At 39.9% G+C, this 18,923-nt stretch overlaps 1 protein-coding gene across 1 annotated transcript; it reads left to right on the top strand.

The window, feature by feature from the left end:
• Positions 1–18,745, top strand: LOC100347048 (uncharacterized). The gene is given in 7 exon segments (XM_089319288.1): positions 1–86; positions 730–818; positions 4,101–4,182; positions 17,024–17,212; positions 17,214–18,344; positions 18,346–18,493; positions 18,495–18,745. Coding segments are annotated over 4 exon segments (1,431 nt in total). The 5' UTR covers positions 1–86; positions 730–818; positions 4,101–4,182; positions 17,024–17,102; the 3' UTR covers positions 18,537–18,745.
• Positions 18,746–18,923: the final 178 nt, after the last annotated feature.

Consider the following 18,923-nt stretch of genomic DNA (forward strand, 5'->3'; position numbering starts at 1 on the left):
GGAGTGGAGCGGAACTTACCCCGTCGCAGGAGGCGTAGGTGAGGCGGATGCGAACTGGCGTCTCCGGAACCCGTGGCCTTTGCAGGGTGTGTGGAGGAGCGGGCTGAGAAGCGGAGATTGCGTCTCCGTGGTGGGCGCAAGTGTAACCGGACACGGACTTGCGCTGCAATTAGGGTTTGTGCGTGAGTGACTGGAGTTTTTCGCGGCGTGACCGGGTTTGGCATTGTGTGGGCGAGAGTGAGCTTCCGGGTCCGCGGCTCTGTGCGTGTGTGACTGCTACACTCTGGGCGTAGGGACGCCTTGACTGAAATCTGTGGCTGTTTCCCCGTGCGTTTGTGATGTTGTTGGTGAAGGGTGCTTGTGAATTTGTCCTCTGCGCCCCCAGGAGTTTGCGAGGTGGCTGTGGGCCCTCTGTCCCCACGGAGGGTGCGATCGTGTGGCCGTGTGCACCCCTTTGTGTTTGGGTCTGGGGTGCCTGTGACCGACTGTGTGTATTGCCAGCGTAGGTGTGTGGCGTCTTTGTGCCTGTGGGACCTCGGTCCCAGGAGGGCTCGGTGCGCCCAGGGGCAGCTTCCGCCCCCAGCTGCGGTGGCCCTGCGCTTGTCTGCCATGCTCGGACCTCCTTCCCCAGGGGGCAGGCGGTGACGCCTCAGCCGCGCGGGCTCGGGTCCCGGTGGAGCTGACTCCCGGAAGAGCCCGATGGTTCCTGACTCTGCTCTCCCTTCCCAGCTCGGCCGCGCTGGAGGAGAGGCCTCCCGGCAACGCGGGGAAAGCATGGCTTAAGAATGGCTTTTGGACGTCCGCGGGGCACTGGCCAGGTAGTTTGTGGTTTCCTCAAATTCCCTGTTCTTGCTTTCTTTTGTAAGTGCCTGCTCCCCAGGGGACCCCCACCCCCGCCGATTCCTCTGGGAGGAAATGTGAGGGCTCCGAACCCCAGCTTTCCCTCCTCCCTCATACCTGAACTCCCCTGATTAATTTGTCTCATGAGTTTAATTTTTCTTTATGCTGTCTTTTTTTTTTTTTTTTTTTAAAAATACTGTTTCTTTCTGATTATAAAAGTAAAACATGACTATTTTAAATCTCAAAGGTACTGAAATTTCCAATGAAGAAAATTTGAATTCTGATTCTGTGCCTCTCTAAAACACAGAGTGATAGAGGGGTGGGAGAGAAAAGTTTTGAAAATTCCCTTTCTGATGTCCTCTAAACCTTGGATTCCATTTATATACACATTTTTTCCTTTCTTTGAACCTCTAACTTCGGCCTGGAGTTGAGTAGAAACATGCTTATAATTTCTCCTTCAAATCTTTATTGGGCTTCAGATAAGCCCAAGGTATATTGAACTTTTGAGTCAACAAGCAGGTTACTGGTAACTGCCTGGGAAAGACAGGTTAAAGGTTCTTCATACACGGTGTCCTTCCAGTCTCTGCTGTCTCCAGTTCTTTATTATTGCTTCAACTTTGTTTTATTCTTAGCCTTCTGAAATAGCTCTCTTAGATCTAGAGGGTGTGAAGATTAGATACTGATTTAGATAAAGATATTTACTGTCTAATATTTTTAATATCTATTCCAGTCAGGTCTGATTTGTTCTCTGTCTTCTACGCATCACACTTCATTTTTAACTTTCCTTTCCTCTCCCTGTACCGCAATGCTCTGTCAAGTAGTTTCTGTTCCTACATCTTTGCCATCTGTTCTCATCAACCCTTCAGTTCAAGTCTTGACTATGTTGGAAAAAGTTGTATATAATTTTTTAAAGATTTATTTATTTATTTGAAAGTCAGATTTACAGAGAGAGGAGAGGCAGAGGAGGCAGAGAGAGAGATCTTCCATCCACTGGTTCACTCCCCAGTTGGCCGCAAGGGCCAGAGCTGCACCGATCCGAAGCCAGAAGCCAGGAGCCAGGAGCTTCTTCCAGGTCTAAAACATGGGTGCAGGGGCCCAAACACTTGGGCCATCTTCTACTGCTTTCCCAGGCCATAGCAGAGAGCTAGATCAGAAGATGAGCATCTGGGACTAGAACAGGTGCCCATATGGGATGCCGGCAATTGTTTTACTTATATAAATCCCTCTGTAATAAATTCTGATCTCAGCTGCTTAATATTTGAATGAGAGATAATATCTTTCTGCAAATGTTAAGATTGAAATAAGGTGTGTGTAGAACTCCTGATGCTCATCCACTGTTTGATAATTGTGAGCTCTCTTTTTTCCTTACTTCCCATTCTTAGGCCCTTTATGGCAATTACAGTATAAAGCATTTAAATAAAGGTGTTTGGTTTTCCCAAAGAATCTTCTATGCAAGTTTTGCTCCATACAACTAGGATTGTGTCTTTTAATTCTCTTATATAAATAGCTTTTTACTCCATTTAAATTTATTTTGCTGTGTAATAGTAATCTAAATTCAATTTTTTCTCATTTACCCAGTATTATTCCAATATAATTTATTTAATAACTTATTCCCTTTGCCTTTACTTTGTACTGCCTACTTAGTGATGTACTATTTAAATAGCTTGTGTTATATTTTTAAATTTTTTCATTTCATCGACTTATGTCTCTGCTTCTACCTGTACCATGTTTAGATTCTTTTTAAAATCTTTGAATACCTGATCAAATATGTCACTTTTTTCTTGAAGATTGCCATAGTCTTTATTCCTTTCAAGAATTCCTTGTTATAGTACACTTAGGAATCATAGAGAAGCATAAGGAAAAACCAGAGGTTACTATAATTCTATAAATTAGAGATAACTACTGTCAAATTGTTAGCATAAATGCTTATTTTTTAATTAGATTCTTCTGTGGCTACTGACCTGTTACTGATTTTATCATGCCAAAATACAAATGAACAGCTGTGTTTGTCATTAATATTTATCTTTACCATGAGTTGTAATAGCCCTTTGGTGTTACCATTTCATCAAACTCCTTTTGTTGAACATACTTTACTTAAAAATTATTGACATTATAAACAATGACTATCTCCTAGTGGTTAAATTTTTTTTACCTAAATTATAATCACATGCATAATTATATATTTTTATTGTGAAAATGATTTATATATTATAGATAGGCTCAAGTCCCATGTGACAACAGTCCCTCAATCTATTGAAAGGTAACTACTGTTACCAGTTATTCATCCTTTTTATTTTTGTCTCATGCATTTAAGTATGTACACATGTCAGTGTGTGTCTGATAGGGTTTTGTCCCTTAAAAATATGTCTATACAAAGAAGATCATAAGTGAATACTGCAGAATGTGGAAAATAAAGTAACTACATTATAGATAGTTGGTTCAAAGAGTGAAGGGGTTCGTGAACCCCTAGAACAGTGCCTAACGCATTGACTTACTGTTACTGTTCTGAAACTTGCCTTTCATTCTGTGTGTAGAATTATCCACATAGTATGGAGCTACCTCACTTCCTCACTTCAGTTCCTTCGTGTAAGACCATATTTTATGGCCGGCGCCGCGGCTCACTAGGCTAATCCTCCGCCTAGCGGCGCCGGCACACCGGGTTCTAGTCCCGGTCGGGGCGCCGGATTCTGTCCCGGTTGCCCCTCTTCCTGGCCAGCCCTCTGCTGTGGCCAGGGAGTGCAGTGGAGGATGGCCCAGGTGCTTGGGCCCTGCACCCCATGGGAGACCAGGAAAAGCACCTGGCTCCTGGCTCCTGCCATCGGATCAGCGCGGTGCGCCGGCCGCAGCGCGCCGGCCGCGGCGGCCATTGGAGGGTGAACCAACGGCAAAGGAAGACCTTTCTCTCTGTCTCTCTCTCACTGTCCACTCTGCCTGTCAAAAAAAAAAAAAAAAAAAAAAAGACCATATTTTATAATACTATGGTGTGTTTAGTAATTTTCTGATTTTTAAGTATTTAGATTTTATATAGTTATCACTGTTCCAAACAATGGTCCAATGAGCTTCTATGTATAATATTTCTCTAAGATACATACTAAAAGTGAAACTACAGAGATAATAGAATATTTTCCAGGATTTGGCCACTGGGACCCATTCAGGCTGGTTTCTGTATCCTTTGGAGTTCTCTCAACAACACAGAACAGTTCTTTACATCCTGGGATGATGAGATACTCCATCCTCATTCCTAAATACGGTTCTCTTAGTTCCAGACTGGAATGAACCACTTCTCTAAAAAGCTGTTTCCTGGCAATGAAGAATATTGAGAAATGAAGATCTATATATGTGGTAGGATTACAGCATTTCTTCTAGTCTCAATGTGTTCCACAATTTTATTTACCATCTTCAGTTAAAAATCTGGCTTTCCTTGTTTTCCTTGTATTTAATTTTAATTTTAATTTTTTATTTTTAAAGATTTTATTTATTTATTTGAGAGGTAGAGTTACAGACAGTGGGAGGGAGAGACAGAGAGAAAGTTTTTCCTTCTGTTGGTTCACTCCCCAAATGGGTGCAATGGCTGGAGCTGTGCCGATCTGAAGCCAGTAGCCAGGTGCTTCTTCCCAGTCTCCCACATGGGTGCAGGATCCCAAGCACTTGGGCCATCCTCTGCTGCTTTCCCAGGCCATAGCAGAGAGCTGGACCGGAAGAGGAGCCCCTGGGACTTGAACCAGCACCCAAATGGGATGCTGGTGCCGCAGGCGGAGGATTAACCTACTGAACCTTGGCTCCTGGCACTGGCCCGTTTTCATTCTATTTACTATTTTCTTTAATTATAAGGTATGTTAGCATATAGTTTTAGAATGCTAACCTATGCTGTATTAAAAATCAAACATAGTAAGCAGAGCTCAGTATTTATAGTTCTTTGTCTTTAAACTGAGGGATTGTATCAAAGTAATGTGTTCAGGTTTAGGTGGATTGCTTTTCCCCTCATTCAGTATGGTTGTGCTTTTCATTTGAAGTACATTTAGGTTTACTTGTTTCTGTTTGTATTCTGTTTGATGTCACTCCATCTCTTGTTTATTTGATTGTATGAGTGTAAAGCATTAAAATGTTTCCAGAAGTTAAAATGATACAAAAAGCTACAGTTACAGCAGTGTCACTCTGCTCTCACAGCCCTTGTTTAGTGAGTGTTAGAGGCTAAATTGTGTACCCTCCAAATTCATATGTTGAAGAGCCTAAACCCCAGTACCTTAGAATGTGACAGTATTTGGAAGTAGGGGCTTTAAAGAGATGACTAATATAAAGCAGGGCTTTTGGGGTAAACTCTCATCCTATCTAATGTTCTTATAAGAAAGAAAATGTGGACACACAAAGATCCATCAGGGACTCTCACAGGAAAGAGCACATGAACATACAGCGAAGAAGTGAACCTCTGCATATCAAGGAAGGAGGCCTCAGAAGAAAACAGACCTGTTGATACTCTGATCTTGAACTTCTAACTTCCAGAACTGTTATGTAAGCCAGCCAGTGTGCATTTTGGTATTGCAGAGCTAGCATAGTAAGATAGTAAGGAAGTTATTTCTTCCTGGGTCACAGTAAGTACCGCCCCTGTATTATGCTGAGATCGGACCTAGATCTAGTGGCAACAGAATGATTCTGATGGGTCAGGAGAATGATCATAGCCTGAAGATATAGCTCCTGGTGATGTTAGGGTTTTCAGTTAGAGGAAGACTGTCTTTTAGACACTGAACTGCAAATTATTTCTGGCAAGAGAATTCCAAAGCGACTTAAGGGGTTCAAGATGGTTAGTTTGGTTGGTTAGATTGGTCCCAACCAGATGTCCATATTCCCTATTTCAGTACCTCATTCTTTAGCAGTCATCCCCCTAACTTTCATGTGAAAAGCATGACAAGACTGAGCATCAACTGTCGTCATAATTCAGCTGCCTGAACAATTTTCTGTTTGATTTTTAGCTATATCAGCCCTTGTGACTACGAGAATGGGAGATTCTTCTAGGATTTTCATGGAAATGTTCTTGTTCTCAGACTTGAGCTAAGAGATCTGAATTTGCCAATTTTTCTTTGTTAAGTTCTCAAGAGGAGGCAAGTGAGTGCACCCTATACAGCAGTACTTATAAATGGTCATTACTACCGTAATGGTCACATACAACTAATTGGCTTCCAGGACATGTGTTTCAGTTGCCACTATATCAAAATCAACCACAGATTGGTTGCAGCCCATCCATTTCTAGTACCCCAAAACCATTGACATGGCTTTACACTGTATTTAAATATAAAAATATTAGTAAAAAGAACAACTCTTTGCAACAGAGATTTAAGGAATGGCTAAAAAGCATGGCCAAACTAATCCCCAAGTCTCGTCTTGACAGCTCTGTCTCCTGGGACCAATTTTGTTAGAATCAATATTTGATCAAGAGACAGAAAACACATAGTAGTTTGAACTGGGAAAATTTAATATAAAAATCTTTATCCATACTGTGAATATAATGACAAAGGTTTGGCTACTAAGAAATAGAGAGACCTGTAGATGTCATTGGTATAGCAGATATAAAGAACAATCATTGTTCCTAATGGTGAAATAGAGCCCCCAACAGAGTCTTTCCCAGGGCTGCGGTCCAGACTTGTTGGATATGGCATAGGTGTGGCTCACTGAATGGCAGATCATTGCTGTGGTGAGGGTTAGGACTAAGGTGAGGGAAGTAAGGCATGTAGAAGCACTCTATCTCGGGTGTTGTTTCTACCCTTGCATTACCTTGAGAGTGAACACCTCCGATTTTACATCCTAAGTTCATCATTCTTAATTCTGTCATACATATGGAGTTGGCATCTGAAAGTGAGTATATCCCTAATTTTGCACCCTAACTGCTTCACTTTCCTTACCCAAGTTCTTTCTTTGCCATTTGCTGCACTAGTAGGACCTAATGGAAATCTGCCCTCCAGAATTTGCCAGAAGTCCACCCTCCAAGATAAAGATAGTTGTCTTACCATTGCTGCAAAATCCCCAGAAAAAAACAGTTGAGTGTTAGCTGCTGCTGTCCTGGGGAATCCTGCCAGGCAAGCGCACCAGAACTAGGAAGGATTAGCCTGCAGTATCTTCCACACATCTCGACTGACAAATCTTAACATTGTTCTGGCCAAGGAAAAATATTTAAATTGTTCGTATCCACTTTTATGTAGTGAAAAGGATATGAAGGATGAATTTGGAGCTTAGAGCAATAAATTGATAACTGGCACACAGTCTTCCAAGAGTTTTAAAGTTACTTTTTAAAAATGTGACTCATGGGGCCAGTGCCGTGACGCAGTAGGTTAATTCTCTGCCTGTGGCGCTGGCATCCCATGTGGGCGCTGGTTCTAGTCCCAGCTGCTCCTCTTCTGATCCAGCTCTCTGCTGTGGCCTGGGAGGGTGGTAGAAGATGGCCCAAGAGCTTGAGCCCCTGCACCCACATGGGAGACTGGGAGGAGACACCTTGCTCCTGGCTTTGGGTCGGCGCAGCTCCAGCCATTGCACCCATTTGGGGAGTAAACCAATGGATGGAAGACATTTCTCTCTGTCTCTCCCTCTCACTGTCTGTAACTCTACCTCTCAAATAAATAAATGAAATCTTTAAAAAATTTTTTTTAAATGTGACTCATTTAATCCATATTGATCTTTTAGATATGGATATATAATTATTTTAGCATTTTGTTTTTTCTTGAGTGGCCCATCTCTTTTTTCACTGTTGTACAACGCCAGGATTGTCTGATAAAAATTTCTGTATTTGTTTGAGTGTGTTTCTGGCTTTGCCTTATGTGTCACAGTTCTGTTTTTCCATTCCTGTACCAAGGCTTTAGTCACTTATTTGTTTCTTTTTTAGAAAGATTTATTTATTTATTTATTTATTAGAGAGGCAGAGGCAGAGAAAGAGATCTTCCATCCACTGGTTCACTCCCCAATTGGCTGCAACGGCTGGAGCTGTACCGGTCCGAAGCTAGGAGCCAGGAGCTTCTTCTGGGTTTCCCAAATGGTTGCAGGGGCTCAAGGACTTGGGTCATCTTCCACTGCTTTCCCAGGCTGCAGCAGAGAGCTGGATCAGAAGTGGGGCGGCAGGGACTCGAACTGACGCCCATATGGATACCGGTATTGCAGGCGGCAGCTTTACCCACTATGCCACAGCACCAGCCCAATTATTTATTTGTTTTATAATAAGTCTTCACATCTGATAAAGCATATCTTTCTAGTTTAAGGAGTGTCTTGCTTCTTTATTGTTCCATATGAGTTAGAGAATCATCTTATTGAGGTCCATGACAAATTCATGATTTTGGTTATAATTGCATTGACTATATAGATCAATGTGGGTAAATTGTTACCTTTACAAAATTGATATTTTTTGTTCATAACAAATAGCATTGCTGGGGCCAGCACTGTGGTGAACTCAACCTCCACCTACAGTGCCAGCATCCCATATGGGCACTGGTTCATGTCCTGGCTTCTCTACTTCCGATCCAGCTCTCTGCTGTGGCCTGGGAAAGCAGTAGAAGATGACCCAAGTCCTTGGACCTGCACCCATGTGGGAGACCCAGAAAAAGCTACTGGCTCCTGGCTTCGGATCGGCACAGCTCTGGCCCTTGCGGCCATTTGGGGAATGAACCAGCAGATGGAAGAGCTTTCTCTCTGTCTGTCTGTAAGTCTAACTGTAATAAATAAATAAATAAATCTTTTCAAAGGAATGGCATTGCCATTTATAGGTATTGCTTAAAATCTCAGTCCATTTTTATAATTTTGTCTACATACATGTTATTTTTCTGCTTTTGTTGGTGTGTAAGAGATGCAGAAGTAGCTCTTGTTGTCTGGTCTATTTCTTACAGTTTTGTGAAATCCCTTACCAACTCTAAAATTTGTTAGCCTTTTGGATTTTGGCAGGAGCCAGAGGCTTCTGGGTCTCCCACGTGGGTTCAGGGTCCCAAGGATTTGGGCCTTCTTCTACTTATTTCCCAGGCCGTAGCAGAGTGCTGGATCGGAAGTGGAGTAGCTAGGACTCGAACCAGTGCCATATGGGATGGCGGCACTGCAGGTGGTAGCTTTACTCTGTAACTTTGCTTTTCTAATAAATAAATAAATTTTTTTTTAAATCTCTCTTCTGTTACTATTAAAAAATTCCCAACTTTTTATTTTTCCCTAAAAAATATCCCATGTGAATTTGGCAATTGTCTTTTTCATTTTTCCAAAATATCCTTTTCTTGCCTGCTTTAAAACTTTTTATAAATTGAATCATTATATATGAATCTTTGTTACTTTTTTTAATTAATTAATTTATTTGAAAATCAGTTAGTTACAATCTTCCATCATGGTTCACTTCCCATATGGCCTCAGCAGCCAGTACTAGGCTAGGCCGGAGCTAGAGCTTCATCCGGGTCTCCTGCCTGGGTGGCTGGGATCCAAACACTTGGGCCATCTTCTGCTTTTTTTCTCAGGCCATTAGCAGGGAGCTGGGTTGAAAGTGGAGCATGCAGAACACAAACTGGTGCCCATACAGGTGGCAGCTTTACTCACCATGCCATAATGCCTACCCCAATTTCTTTTAATATTATTTTAATTCATGTTGAAGAGTTTAGATGTATCTTGTTCATTGTCACTGCTATGTGTTATTTCATTTTGTTTCATAAATTTTATGACTACATTACAGTATATTTTATCCAATATAATTTTTTGTACATAATTGAGTTGTATACATTTCTGCTGTTAAAAACTATTAGGCACATTCTCGTACATATTTTTCATAGTTGCTGAATTGCTGAGTCACAGGGAATATGCATGTTAAACTAGATAGTGGCAAACTCTTTTTCAAAGTGATTGTATGAGTTTCTACTTTCAATAAAGTACATTTTCCTACTGTTCCACACCTCTGCTAACATTTGGAATCATCATACTTTTTGCTTCTATAGCATATTTAGTGATAACTCATTAGGGTTTTAATTTACATTATCACCTTTACTGAACATATTTTCATTTCAGTTGGCTGATTTTCTGTTTTTTTTTTTTTTTTTTTTTTTTTTTTTTTAAGATTTATTTAATTATTTGAAAGGCAGAGTTTCACAGAGAGAGAAGGAGAGGCAGAGAGAGGTCTTCCATCCGCTGGTTCACTCCCCAATTGGCTGCAATGGCTGGAGCTCTGCTGATCCGAAGCCAGAAGCTTCTTCCAGGTGTCCCATGTGGACTCGGCCATCTTCCACTGCTTTCCCAGGCCATAGTAGAGAGCTGGATTGGAAGTGGAGCAGCCAGGACTTGAACTGGCGCCCATATGGGGTGCTGGCACTGCAGGTGGCAGCTTTACCCATTATGCCACAGTGCCGGCCCCTCTGTTTTTCAAATTTGTTTGATTTAGGTGAAATTCACGTAAGAAAAAGTTAACTTTTTTTTTTTTTTTTTTTTGACAGGCAGAGTGGACAGTGAGAGAGAGAGAGAGACAGAGAGAAAGGTCTTCCTTTTGCCGTTGGTTCACCCTCCAATGGCCGCCACGGCCGGCACACCGTGCTGACCCAAAGCCAGGAGCCAGGTGCTTCTCCTGGTCTCCCATGTGGGTGCAGGGCCCAAGGACTTGGGCCATCCTCCACAGCACTCCTGAGCCATAGCAGAGAGCTGGCCTGGAAGAGGGGCAACCAGGACAGAATCCTGCACCCTGACCAGGTCTAGAACCCGGTGTGCCGGCGCCACAGGTGGAGGATTAGCTTATTGAGCCGTGGCGCCGGCCTAAAAGTTAACCTTTTTAAAGTATATAATTCAGTGGTATTGAATGTATTAACAGTATTGTGCAGCCATCAGCTCATAAAAACACCTTATACCTAGTAGAAGCACAAAACTTTGATGAATTCAGATTGATGTATTTTTTTCATTTCTTATTCTTTCAGTGTCAAATTAAGACTCCATTGCCAAATTTGAGATCATGAAGATTTACAAATCCCTATATTTTCATGAAATACTTTTATGATTTAGCTTTTCTATTAAATTGTTGATTCACTTTGAGTTAATGTTTTATAAGGAGTAAGATAGATAGATGTTTGAGTTTATTCTCTTCCTTGTGTTTATCTGGTTGTCTGTCCCATTACCGTTTGTTGAAGAGACTTTTCTTTCCCCATTGGGAGGACTTATAATCCTTGTTGAAAATCAATTACCCATAGATGTTTGGATTTATTTCTGGATTCTTGGTACTGTTTCATTGATCTGTATTTCTGTCATTATACCAATATCACACTATTTTTATTACCATAGCTTTGTGATAAGTTTTAAAGTCGGGAGGAGTGAGTCCTGCTAGTTTATTTTTTTCTTTTCAATATTATTGAGGACCTATTCCTGTCCCATATGAATTTGACAGTTGTCCTTTTCATTTTTCCAAAGGCTATTGAAGTTTTGCTAACCATTGCATTGAATTTGTAGGTCACTTTGGGGAGTATTGCCATCTTGACAATATTGTTTTCCAATCTGTGAACAGCATATGTTATTCTGTTTTAACCCCATCTGGTGTATTGAAATTCAGCTCCAGCACTAACCACCAGAATTAGTGTTGTTCAGTTTAAGAGCCCACCTGGTCCTCAGTAAATCTGCCACTGCTTCAGACCAACTGGCTACAAAACTGGGGGCTTCTATGTCTGCCTCCTTCCCAGGATTAGTAATTTACCACAGTGATCACAGTACTAAGGAAAGCACTATCCTGAAAATTATAGTCTTAGATAGATGATTAGGATACAAGTCAGGAACAACAAAATATAGAGACATGTAGAACAAGATCCAGAAAGATCCTAAGCATGAGGTTCTGCAGTCTTCCTTTGTGGAATTGGAGCATGTCCCCTTCTGGTACATCACACCAGTATGTTCACCAACTATCAAGTTCTGCTGAGTGTTAGAATCTAAAGTTTTCACTAGAGTTTCATTATACAGAAATGATTGGTTAGTGATAGGCCATATAATTGAAAATTTTTTTTAAGATTTATTTATTTATTTGAAAGACAGTTACAGAGAGAGGTAGAGACAGAGAGGTCTTCTATCCACTGGTTCACTCCCCAAATAGCCTCAATGGCCATCCTCTGGGTCTCCCACATGGGCGCAGGGGCCCAAGGACCCGGGCCATCCTTCACTTATCCTAGGCCATAGCAGAGAGCTGGATCGGAAGAGGAGCAGCCAGAACTAGAACCAGCACCCATATGGGATGCTGGTGCTTCAGGCCTGGGCTTTAACCTGCTGCACTACAGCGCCGGCCCCTGAATTTTATCTCTAGACCTACTGCTTCCTCAGAGATTAGGCTGGCTCTAAATGTTTTTGATGACCAACTAACTGTGTAGTAGGGGTGCGTCATGAGTCAATTTATTAGTATAAACTCAAATATGATCTAATAGTAAGATATTTCTGTCACTTGGAAAATTCCAAGGAGTTTTTAGAAATTCTGCACTAGGAACCTCTGTTATAACTCTGGATAAAGACTTGTCATGTTCTTTATTACATAAACAGATCTGTTTCTGCTTATTTAGTGATTTCTTTTCTCTTGCTTAGCTTTCTGTTTGTGATTTGAGAATGATCTTTATATGGGATGCTAGTTATCTGACAGATATTTTTGCAAATCTCCTCTCCTGTGGTTTTTTTATATGGATTTTATCCATAGCTGAAATATAAATCATGTTTGCAGTGTTGTTAACTTTGCTCTCCATGTAATTTGTCCAGGGGCAGTCATTTGGCCTACAGGTTAAGACACCTACATTCCATACCAGAATAATTGGGTTTGCTACGCCTTGCCACTCCTGACTCCAAATTCCTCCTAATACAGGCTTCGGAAGACGGTGGTAGTGGCTCAAGTAAGTAGATTCCTGCCACCTATGTGGGAGATCTGAATTGAACTCCCCAAGATTTCAGCTTCAGACCCAGCTGGGGATTGATGTTAAGGACCTGGGGAGTGAACCAGTGAGTGAGAATTCACCCACTCGCTCTCCCCCAGATTAATATATAAATTTAAAAAATATTCTTGGAAAATGGGATTAAAATAAATTTATTTTTATGCAAAATCTTTTGAAAGCCATACATAATTTTCATAATACATGCCTTCCATGTACTTTTGAAAACCCCTCTTATATCACTAATTTGCATTCCAAGTCTACCAGAGACACAGTCTTTTCCTAATATGTTCTGTCAGTTTCCTGTGTTTGGAAATATCCTTCCCATAATCTTTTGGTTTTTTGGTCTGCCAACTGCTTATACAACTATTATCCTAGAATTTGTCTTTTAAAAATATTCAGTATCCTTCCATATTGTTCTTTATTTTATGTTTTCCTATTCTTGGCTTACTCCTTTTTGATAGAGATGGCATGCTCAGGGTGAATGAAAATCAGATTTTTTTGAGTTCTAGTATATCTGAAAATGATTTTACAATCATTATATTATTTCTTTGGCAAAGTATGGAATTTGACACTGGAAATACTTTCCTTCAGAATTTTTTTTAAAGATTTATTTATTGGAAAGGCAGAGTTACATAGCCAATCCGAAGCCAGGAGCCAGGAGCTTCTTCCAGGTCTCCCACATGGTGCAGAGGCCCAAGAACTTGGGCCATCTTCTAGTGCTTTCCCAGGCCATAGCAGAAAACTAGATTAGAAGTGGGGCAGCCAGGACTCAAACCACCACCAATATGGGATGCTGGCACTGCAGGTGGCGGCTTTACCTACTATGCCACAGCGGGTAAATTCTCCTTCAGAATTTTGAGATTATGAGGTTATTTTGAGGTTATAAGATTATTTTGAGGTTAAAAACTCCAAAGCCATTTTCATTCCTGATCTTTTGTTTGTATCCTATTTTTATTTTTGGCCTGTTGGAACTTTTAAGAGCCTTTTCCTTGTTCCCAGTGTACTACAGTCTAATGAAAATATATCTTAGTGTGAATCATTTTTATTCTTGATGCTAAGAACCAAGTTGACCCCTTAAATGTAGATATTTGAGTTCTTCTAGTTCTGGGAAATTTTCTTGAATGCTACTTCCAAGAAAAATCTGTTTTTTCTGTTTTAATTGAAAAGTTTTAATCATTGAGAGCAATTGAAAGAATAGTCTAGTGAATACTGTATGCCCATTGTCATAGTTTCTTATGTCTATACCATAAACTGGATAGCTTAGAAATTTATTTCTTAGAGTTTTATAGGCTCCAAAGTCCACAATCAGGATGCCAGCAGATTTGATATCTGATGACAACCTGCTTTTTACAACTTTTCTGTGTCCTCACATGGTAGAAAGGACAAGGTATCTTTCAATGGCCTCTGTCATAGAGCACTAATCCCGTCCATGAGGGCTCTGCATTCATCCCACTGTCCTTATGACCTAATCACCTCTCTGAAGTCCCATATTCTTTTTTTTTTTTATTTTTAAAGATTTATTTATTTATTTGAAACTTAGAGAGTGGAGAGACACAGACAGAGAAATCGTCCATATACTGGTTCACTCTCCAGTTGGCTGCAGCAACCAGGTCTGGGCCAGTCCAAAGTCAGGAGCCAGGCGCTTCGTCCAGGTCCCTCACATGGGTTCAGGGGCCCAAGGACTTGGACCATCTTCTGCTGCTTTCCCAAGCACATTACCGGAAAGCTGGATCAGAAGTAGAGCATCCAGGACTCAAGCTGGTTTCCACGTGGGATGCAGTACTGCAGACAGCGGCTTAACCTGCTGCACCATGGTGCTGGCCTCCAAAGTCCCATATTCTTACACCATCGTTTAGAAGATTAGATTTGAATGTGGGAATTTTAGAGAGACACAAACATTAAGGCCATAGTACCCATCACCTAAATTCATGAATTGGTAACGTATTTCCACATTTTCTCTGTCTTTGAAAATACACACACACATATATTTTCCCCTGAATCATTTGAAAATAAATTGGGGATATCTTACATTTTACATTTGATGGATATTTCCTAAGAACTAAGGACATACCATAAATCCACATGTGTGGAATATAATTTTATATATATATATATATATATACACACACACATTATTCTTGCCTGCATGAAGCTTAGCTCTGATGTATCATTCAATAGCATTTATAAATGTATATATTTATATATTATAATTTCTTTATTCATTCAAAGATGGATCCTTAGGTTGTTTCCGTATCTTGGCTACTGTGAATAATGCTTCTGTGAATGTGGGAGTCCTATCTTTACTAGGTAGTAATCTATTTGTATTTTAGATTGGTTGATAAGAAACTGATGTACGTTTCCTAATGTGATTGGCCGACTTTTAGTGCCTCCATTTCATAAACCATTTTGTGGTTCTGGAGCGTAAATTATTTCCTTTTCAGTTTTTCTTAACTTTTAGTTTAGTTTTCATCTTTCTTCGATTTGTTAAATTAGTCATCATTTATCTTTATGCTTTCTAGCTTCAAATGTTTTGTGTACAAATTTTTCTCTAAAATTCTCTTTTACTTTTACTTTGTATATTACTTTTCTATAAAATATTTATTTATTTGAAAGGCAGAGGGACAGAGGGACAGAGAGAAGAAACGGAGCAAGAGGTCTTCCATCTGCTGGTTTACTCCCTAAATGCCTGCGAGAGCTGGGGTTGATTCAGGCCGAAGCCAGTTTTCCAGAACTCCATCCAGGTCTCCCACATGGGTGGCAGGAGTGAAAGTACTTGGGGCATCACCTGCTCCTCCCAGGTGTATTAGCAGGAAGCTGGGTTGGAAGCAGAGGCAGCAATTAATCCTAGGCATTCTGATATGAGATGCAGGTACTTTAACCTGTTATGCTATGCCCACCCTTGTTCCTTTTAAAAAAAACCTCCTGTCAGTAAAAAGGTTCCCTTAGAAAGGGCAGGGATTACTGCATACGATCTACATACCATTTTTTAGAGAAAGTATGCCCTCTTTCTGAAGAACTCTTATTTTTAGGAAATTTAAAATGTTATTTAATGTATTAGCCATTTAATAAATGTATTCATCCTTTTGTATGCACTGAGATTCAAGTTGATTAAATAACACATTATTCTTGCCTTCATGATACTTGGCTGTATTGTATTAAACAGCATTAAATAAAACCATGAAATTGCAATTATAAGAGATGAATGTATAATTACCCACTACCAAAAAAAAAATGAAGGAACAAAGAAGTGCTTTGAAAATGTGGAATGTACATAATTAAGACCGAACATTCAGGAAATATCTATTAAGATATGCCAATTAGCAGAGACCTGGACGATAGGCAGAAACTTGAAATGCTAAGAGTAAGGACAATGGTTGAAGGGAAAAGAGAGATAACATTTCAGACAGATGAAATTGTGGTGGGGCATAAAGTCTTGTACATTTGGAGGACTGAAAAGTCCAGTATTTATATACCTCCTGTTATGGGGGATATCAGGTTGAAGATGCAGGCAGTAAAAAAGGTGGAGAATGACTAACACCATCTTCATTTGTTTTTATCCTTGTAATCTTTGGTGGTATCAGAGTAACTCCTTTATTCTCTTTTCTCTGGCTTTACCTTTAAAGTAAATCTACTTTTAGATTGTTAATTATCCTACTGTCCTCACTGAGTTTTCTTTTATTAATTTTTCTGTTAAGGTTAGCCTCATAGATTTTGTAAGCAAACCTTGCTTTTATCAAATGAAGTAAACAAACTGTATTCTGACTACAGAATAATCTTCCTTCTCCATTACTTATTCTGTACTCATTCAGCAATAGTTTCTCATCTGGAAACTGTTACATCTGGGATACCGTTTTCTATTTTATATGCAAATTGTGTTTGCTACTTGACTATCCCAGACTTTTCCTCTCAGACTTACTTTCTGTTCCAGTGACACTTATGAAATTGGTATAATGATAACTCATTTATAAGTATATGTGATGCTAGACTCATCCTCTAAAAATCAGGAAGGGACCAGGACATCTGTATATTTAATAAACTCCCTAATTCTGCAAAAGATTTTTTATCTAGATCACTGTTTAGGAATAATTGACCTAATCTATTTTTCTAACTATCTCCTTTATAGTGTGACATTTTCTCCTTCTGTTTTCCTTAACTGTATCTCAAATTGCTCAATCATATTTGAAAACTGTATAAGCCACTCACTTTTTATGAGAGTTAATTTCAATTAAGTCTTTCATATCTATTATAAAAGTTTCATTTCTCCCAGAACACAAGAAAAAGTGAATGTTTGCTTTTATATTTTTTTTCAGACTGTGAATCAAGGTTGAGAACAAGAAATTATTTCTGAAAAAGGATATTTATGGAATAGCATCATCCTGATGGGAGATAATGGAAAGACTTACAAAGCACATCATTGAGTGTTCAAGTTTCAGAGGTGATTGGGAATGGAAAAGCCAGTTTGAGAGAAAAGAGCTATCTCGGGAAGGACATTTCAGACAGTCCTGAAGACATGCCCACTTTCAGTACCAAGGATCAGACAATTCACACTGATGAGAAACTCTTTGAATGTAAGGAATGTGGGAAGGATTTTACTTTTCTATCAGTCCTTATTCGACATCAGCGAATTCATACTGGTGAGAAACCTTATGAGTGTAAAGACTGTGGCAAGGCCTTTGGTAGTGGTGCAAACCTCGCTTACCATCAAAGAATACATACTGGTGAGAAACCTTACGAGTGTAAGGATTGTGGGAAAACTTTTGGCAGTGGTTCAAACCTTAGTCACCATCAAAGAATCCATACCGGTGAGAAACCATATGCATGTAAGGAATGTGGGAAGGCTTTTAGTTTTGGATCAGGCCTTATTCGACATCAGATAATTCACAGTGGTGAAAAGCCTTATGAGTGTAAGGAATGTGGGAGGTCATTTAATTTTGAATCAGCCCTTACTCGGCATCAAAGGATTCACACAGGTGAGAAACCTTATGAATGTAAGGATTGTGGGAAAACTTTTAGCAGTGGTTCAAACCTTACTCAGCATCGGAGGATTCATACTGGTGAGAAACCTTATGAATGTAAATCATGTGGAATGGCTTTTAGTAGTGGTTCAGCTCTTACTAGGCACCGGAGAACTCATACCGGTGAGAAACCATATGTATGTAATGAATGTGGGAAGACCTTTAGTTTTGGATCAGCCCTAACTCGTCATCAAAGAATTCACACTGGTGAGAAACCTTATGTATGTAAGGAATGTGGGAAAGCTTTCAACAGTGGCTCAGACCTCACTCAGCATCAGAGAGTTCACACAGGTGAGAAACCCTATGAGTGTAAGGAATGTGGGAAAGCCTTTAGAAGTGGTTCAAAACTTATTCAGCATCAAAGAGTGCATACTGGGGAGAAACCCTATGAATGTAAGGAGTGTGGCAAGACCTTTGGTAGTAGTTCAGAGCTTTCTCAGCATCAGAGAATTCACACTGGGGAGAAACCCTATGCATGTAAGGAGTGTGGGAAGACCTTTGGAAGTGGCTCAAAGCTTATTCAGCATCAGCTAATTCATACTGATGAGAAACCCTATGAATGTAAAGAATGTGGAAAGTCCTTCAATAGTGGATCAGCTCTTAACAGGCACCAGAGAAAACACTGGTGAGAGACTTTTTGAATGTAAGGAATGTGGGAAAGCTTTTCATGGTGGCTGGAGCCTTACTCAGCATCAGAGAATTCATAACGGTGCAAAACGTTATGAATATAAGGAATGTGGGAAGGCTTTTCAGAGGGGTTCAGAACTTTCAGCAGCATAAGAAAAATCCTAGTGGTGAGAAACTGTGAACTGGAAACTTATGAATTGAAATTATATGGTAAAGAAAGGACTTTCAACACATGACAAAAGAAAATTCAAACCAATGAAAATCATGTCAAATGTAATTAAAGCACAAATGCCTTACGTGTGTTTCATAAGCTCATCAGCCTAAGGGAGTTCATATAGAGAAAGAAAAATCAAGATTATTCTGAATAAAATAAATGTTTTAAGATCTTTAGCTACACTCTTTTGTTACTTTCAAAAAATTCTTACTCATGAATGTTAAAAATTTAAACAACACACTTAATGTATTTTTTCTTTATTTTAAACATCAAAAGATTAATTTCGTGTTAGCCCTGCTACTTTAAATTTTAAATATTTATGTATTATTGAAAATTACTGATCCATCTCAAAAT

The sequence above is a fragment of the Oryctolagus cuniculus genome, chromosome 18, assembly GCF_051225735.1.
Source record: "Oryctolagus cuniculus isolate XC-2025 breed Fujian yellow rabbit chromosome 18, ASM5122573v1, whole genome shotgun sequence".
In the NCBI taxonomy this organism is placed as follows: Eukaryota; Metazoa; Chordata; class Mammalia; order Lagomorpha; family Leporidae; genus Oryctolagus; species Oryctolagus cuniculus.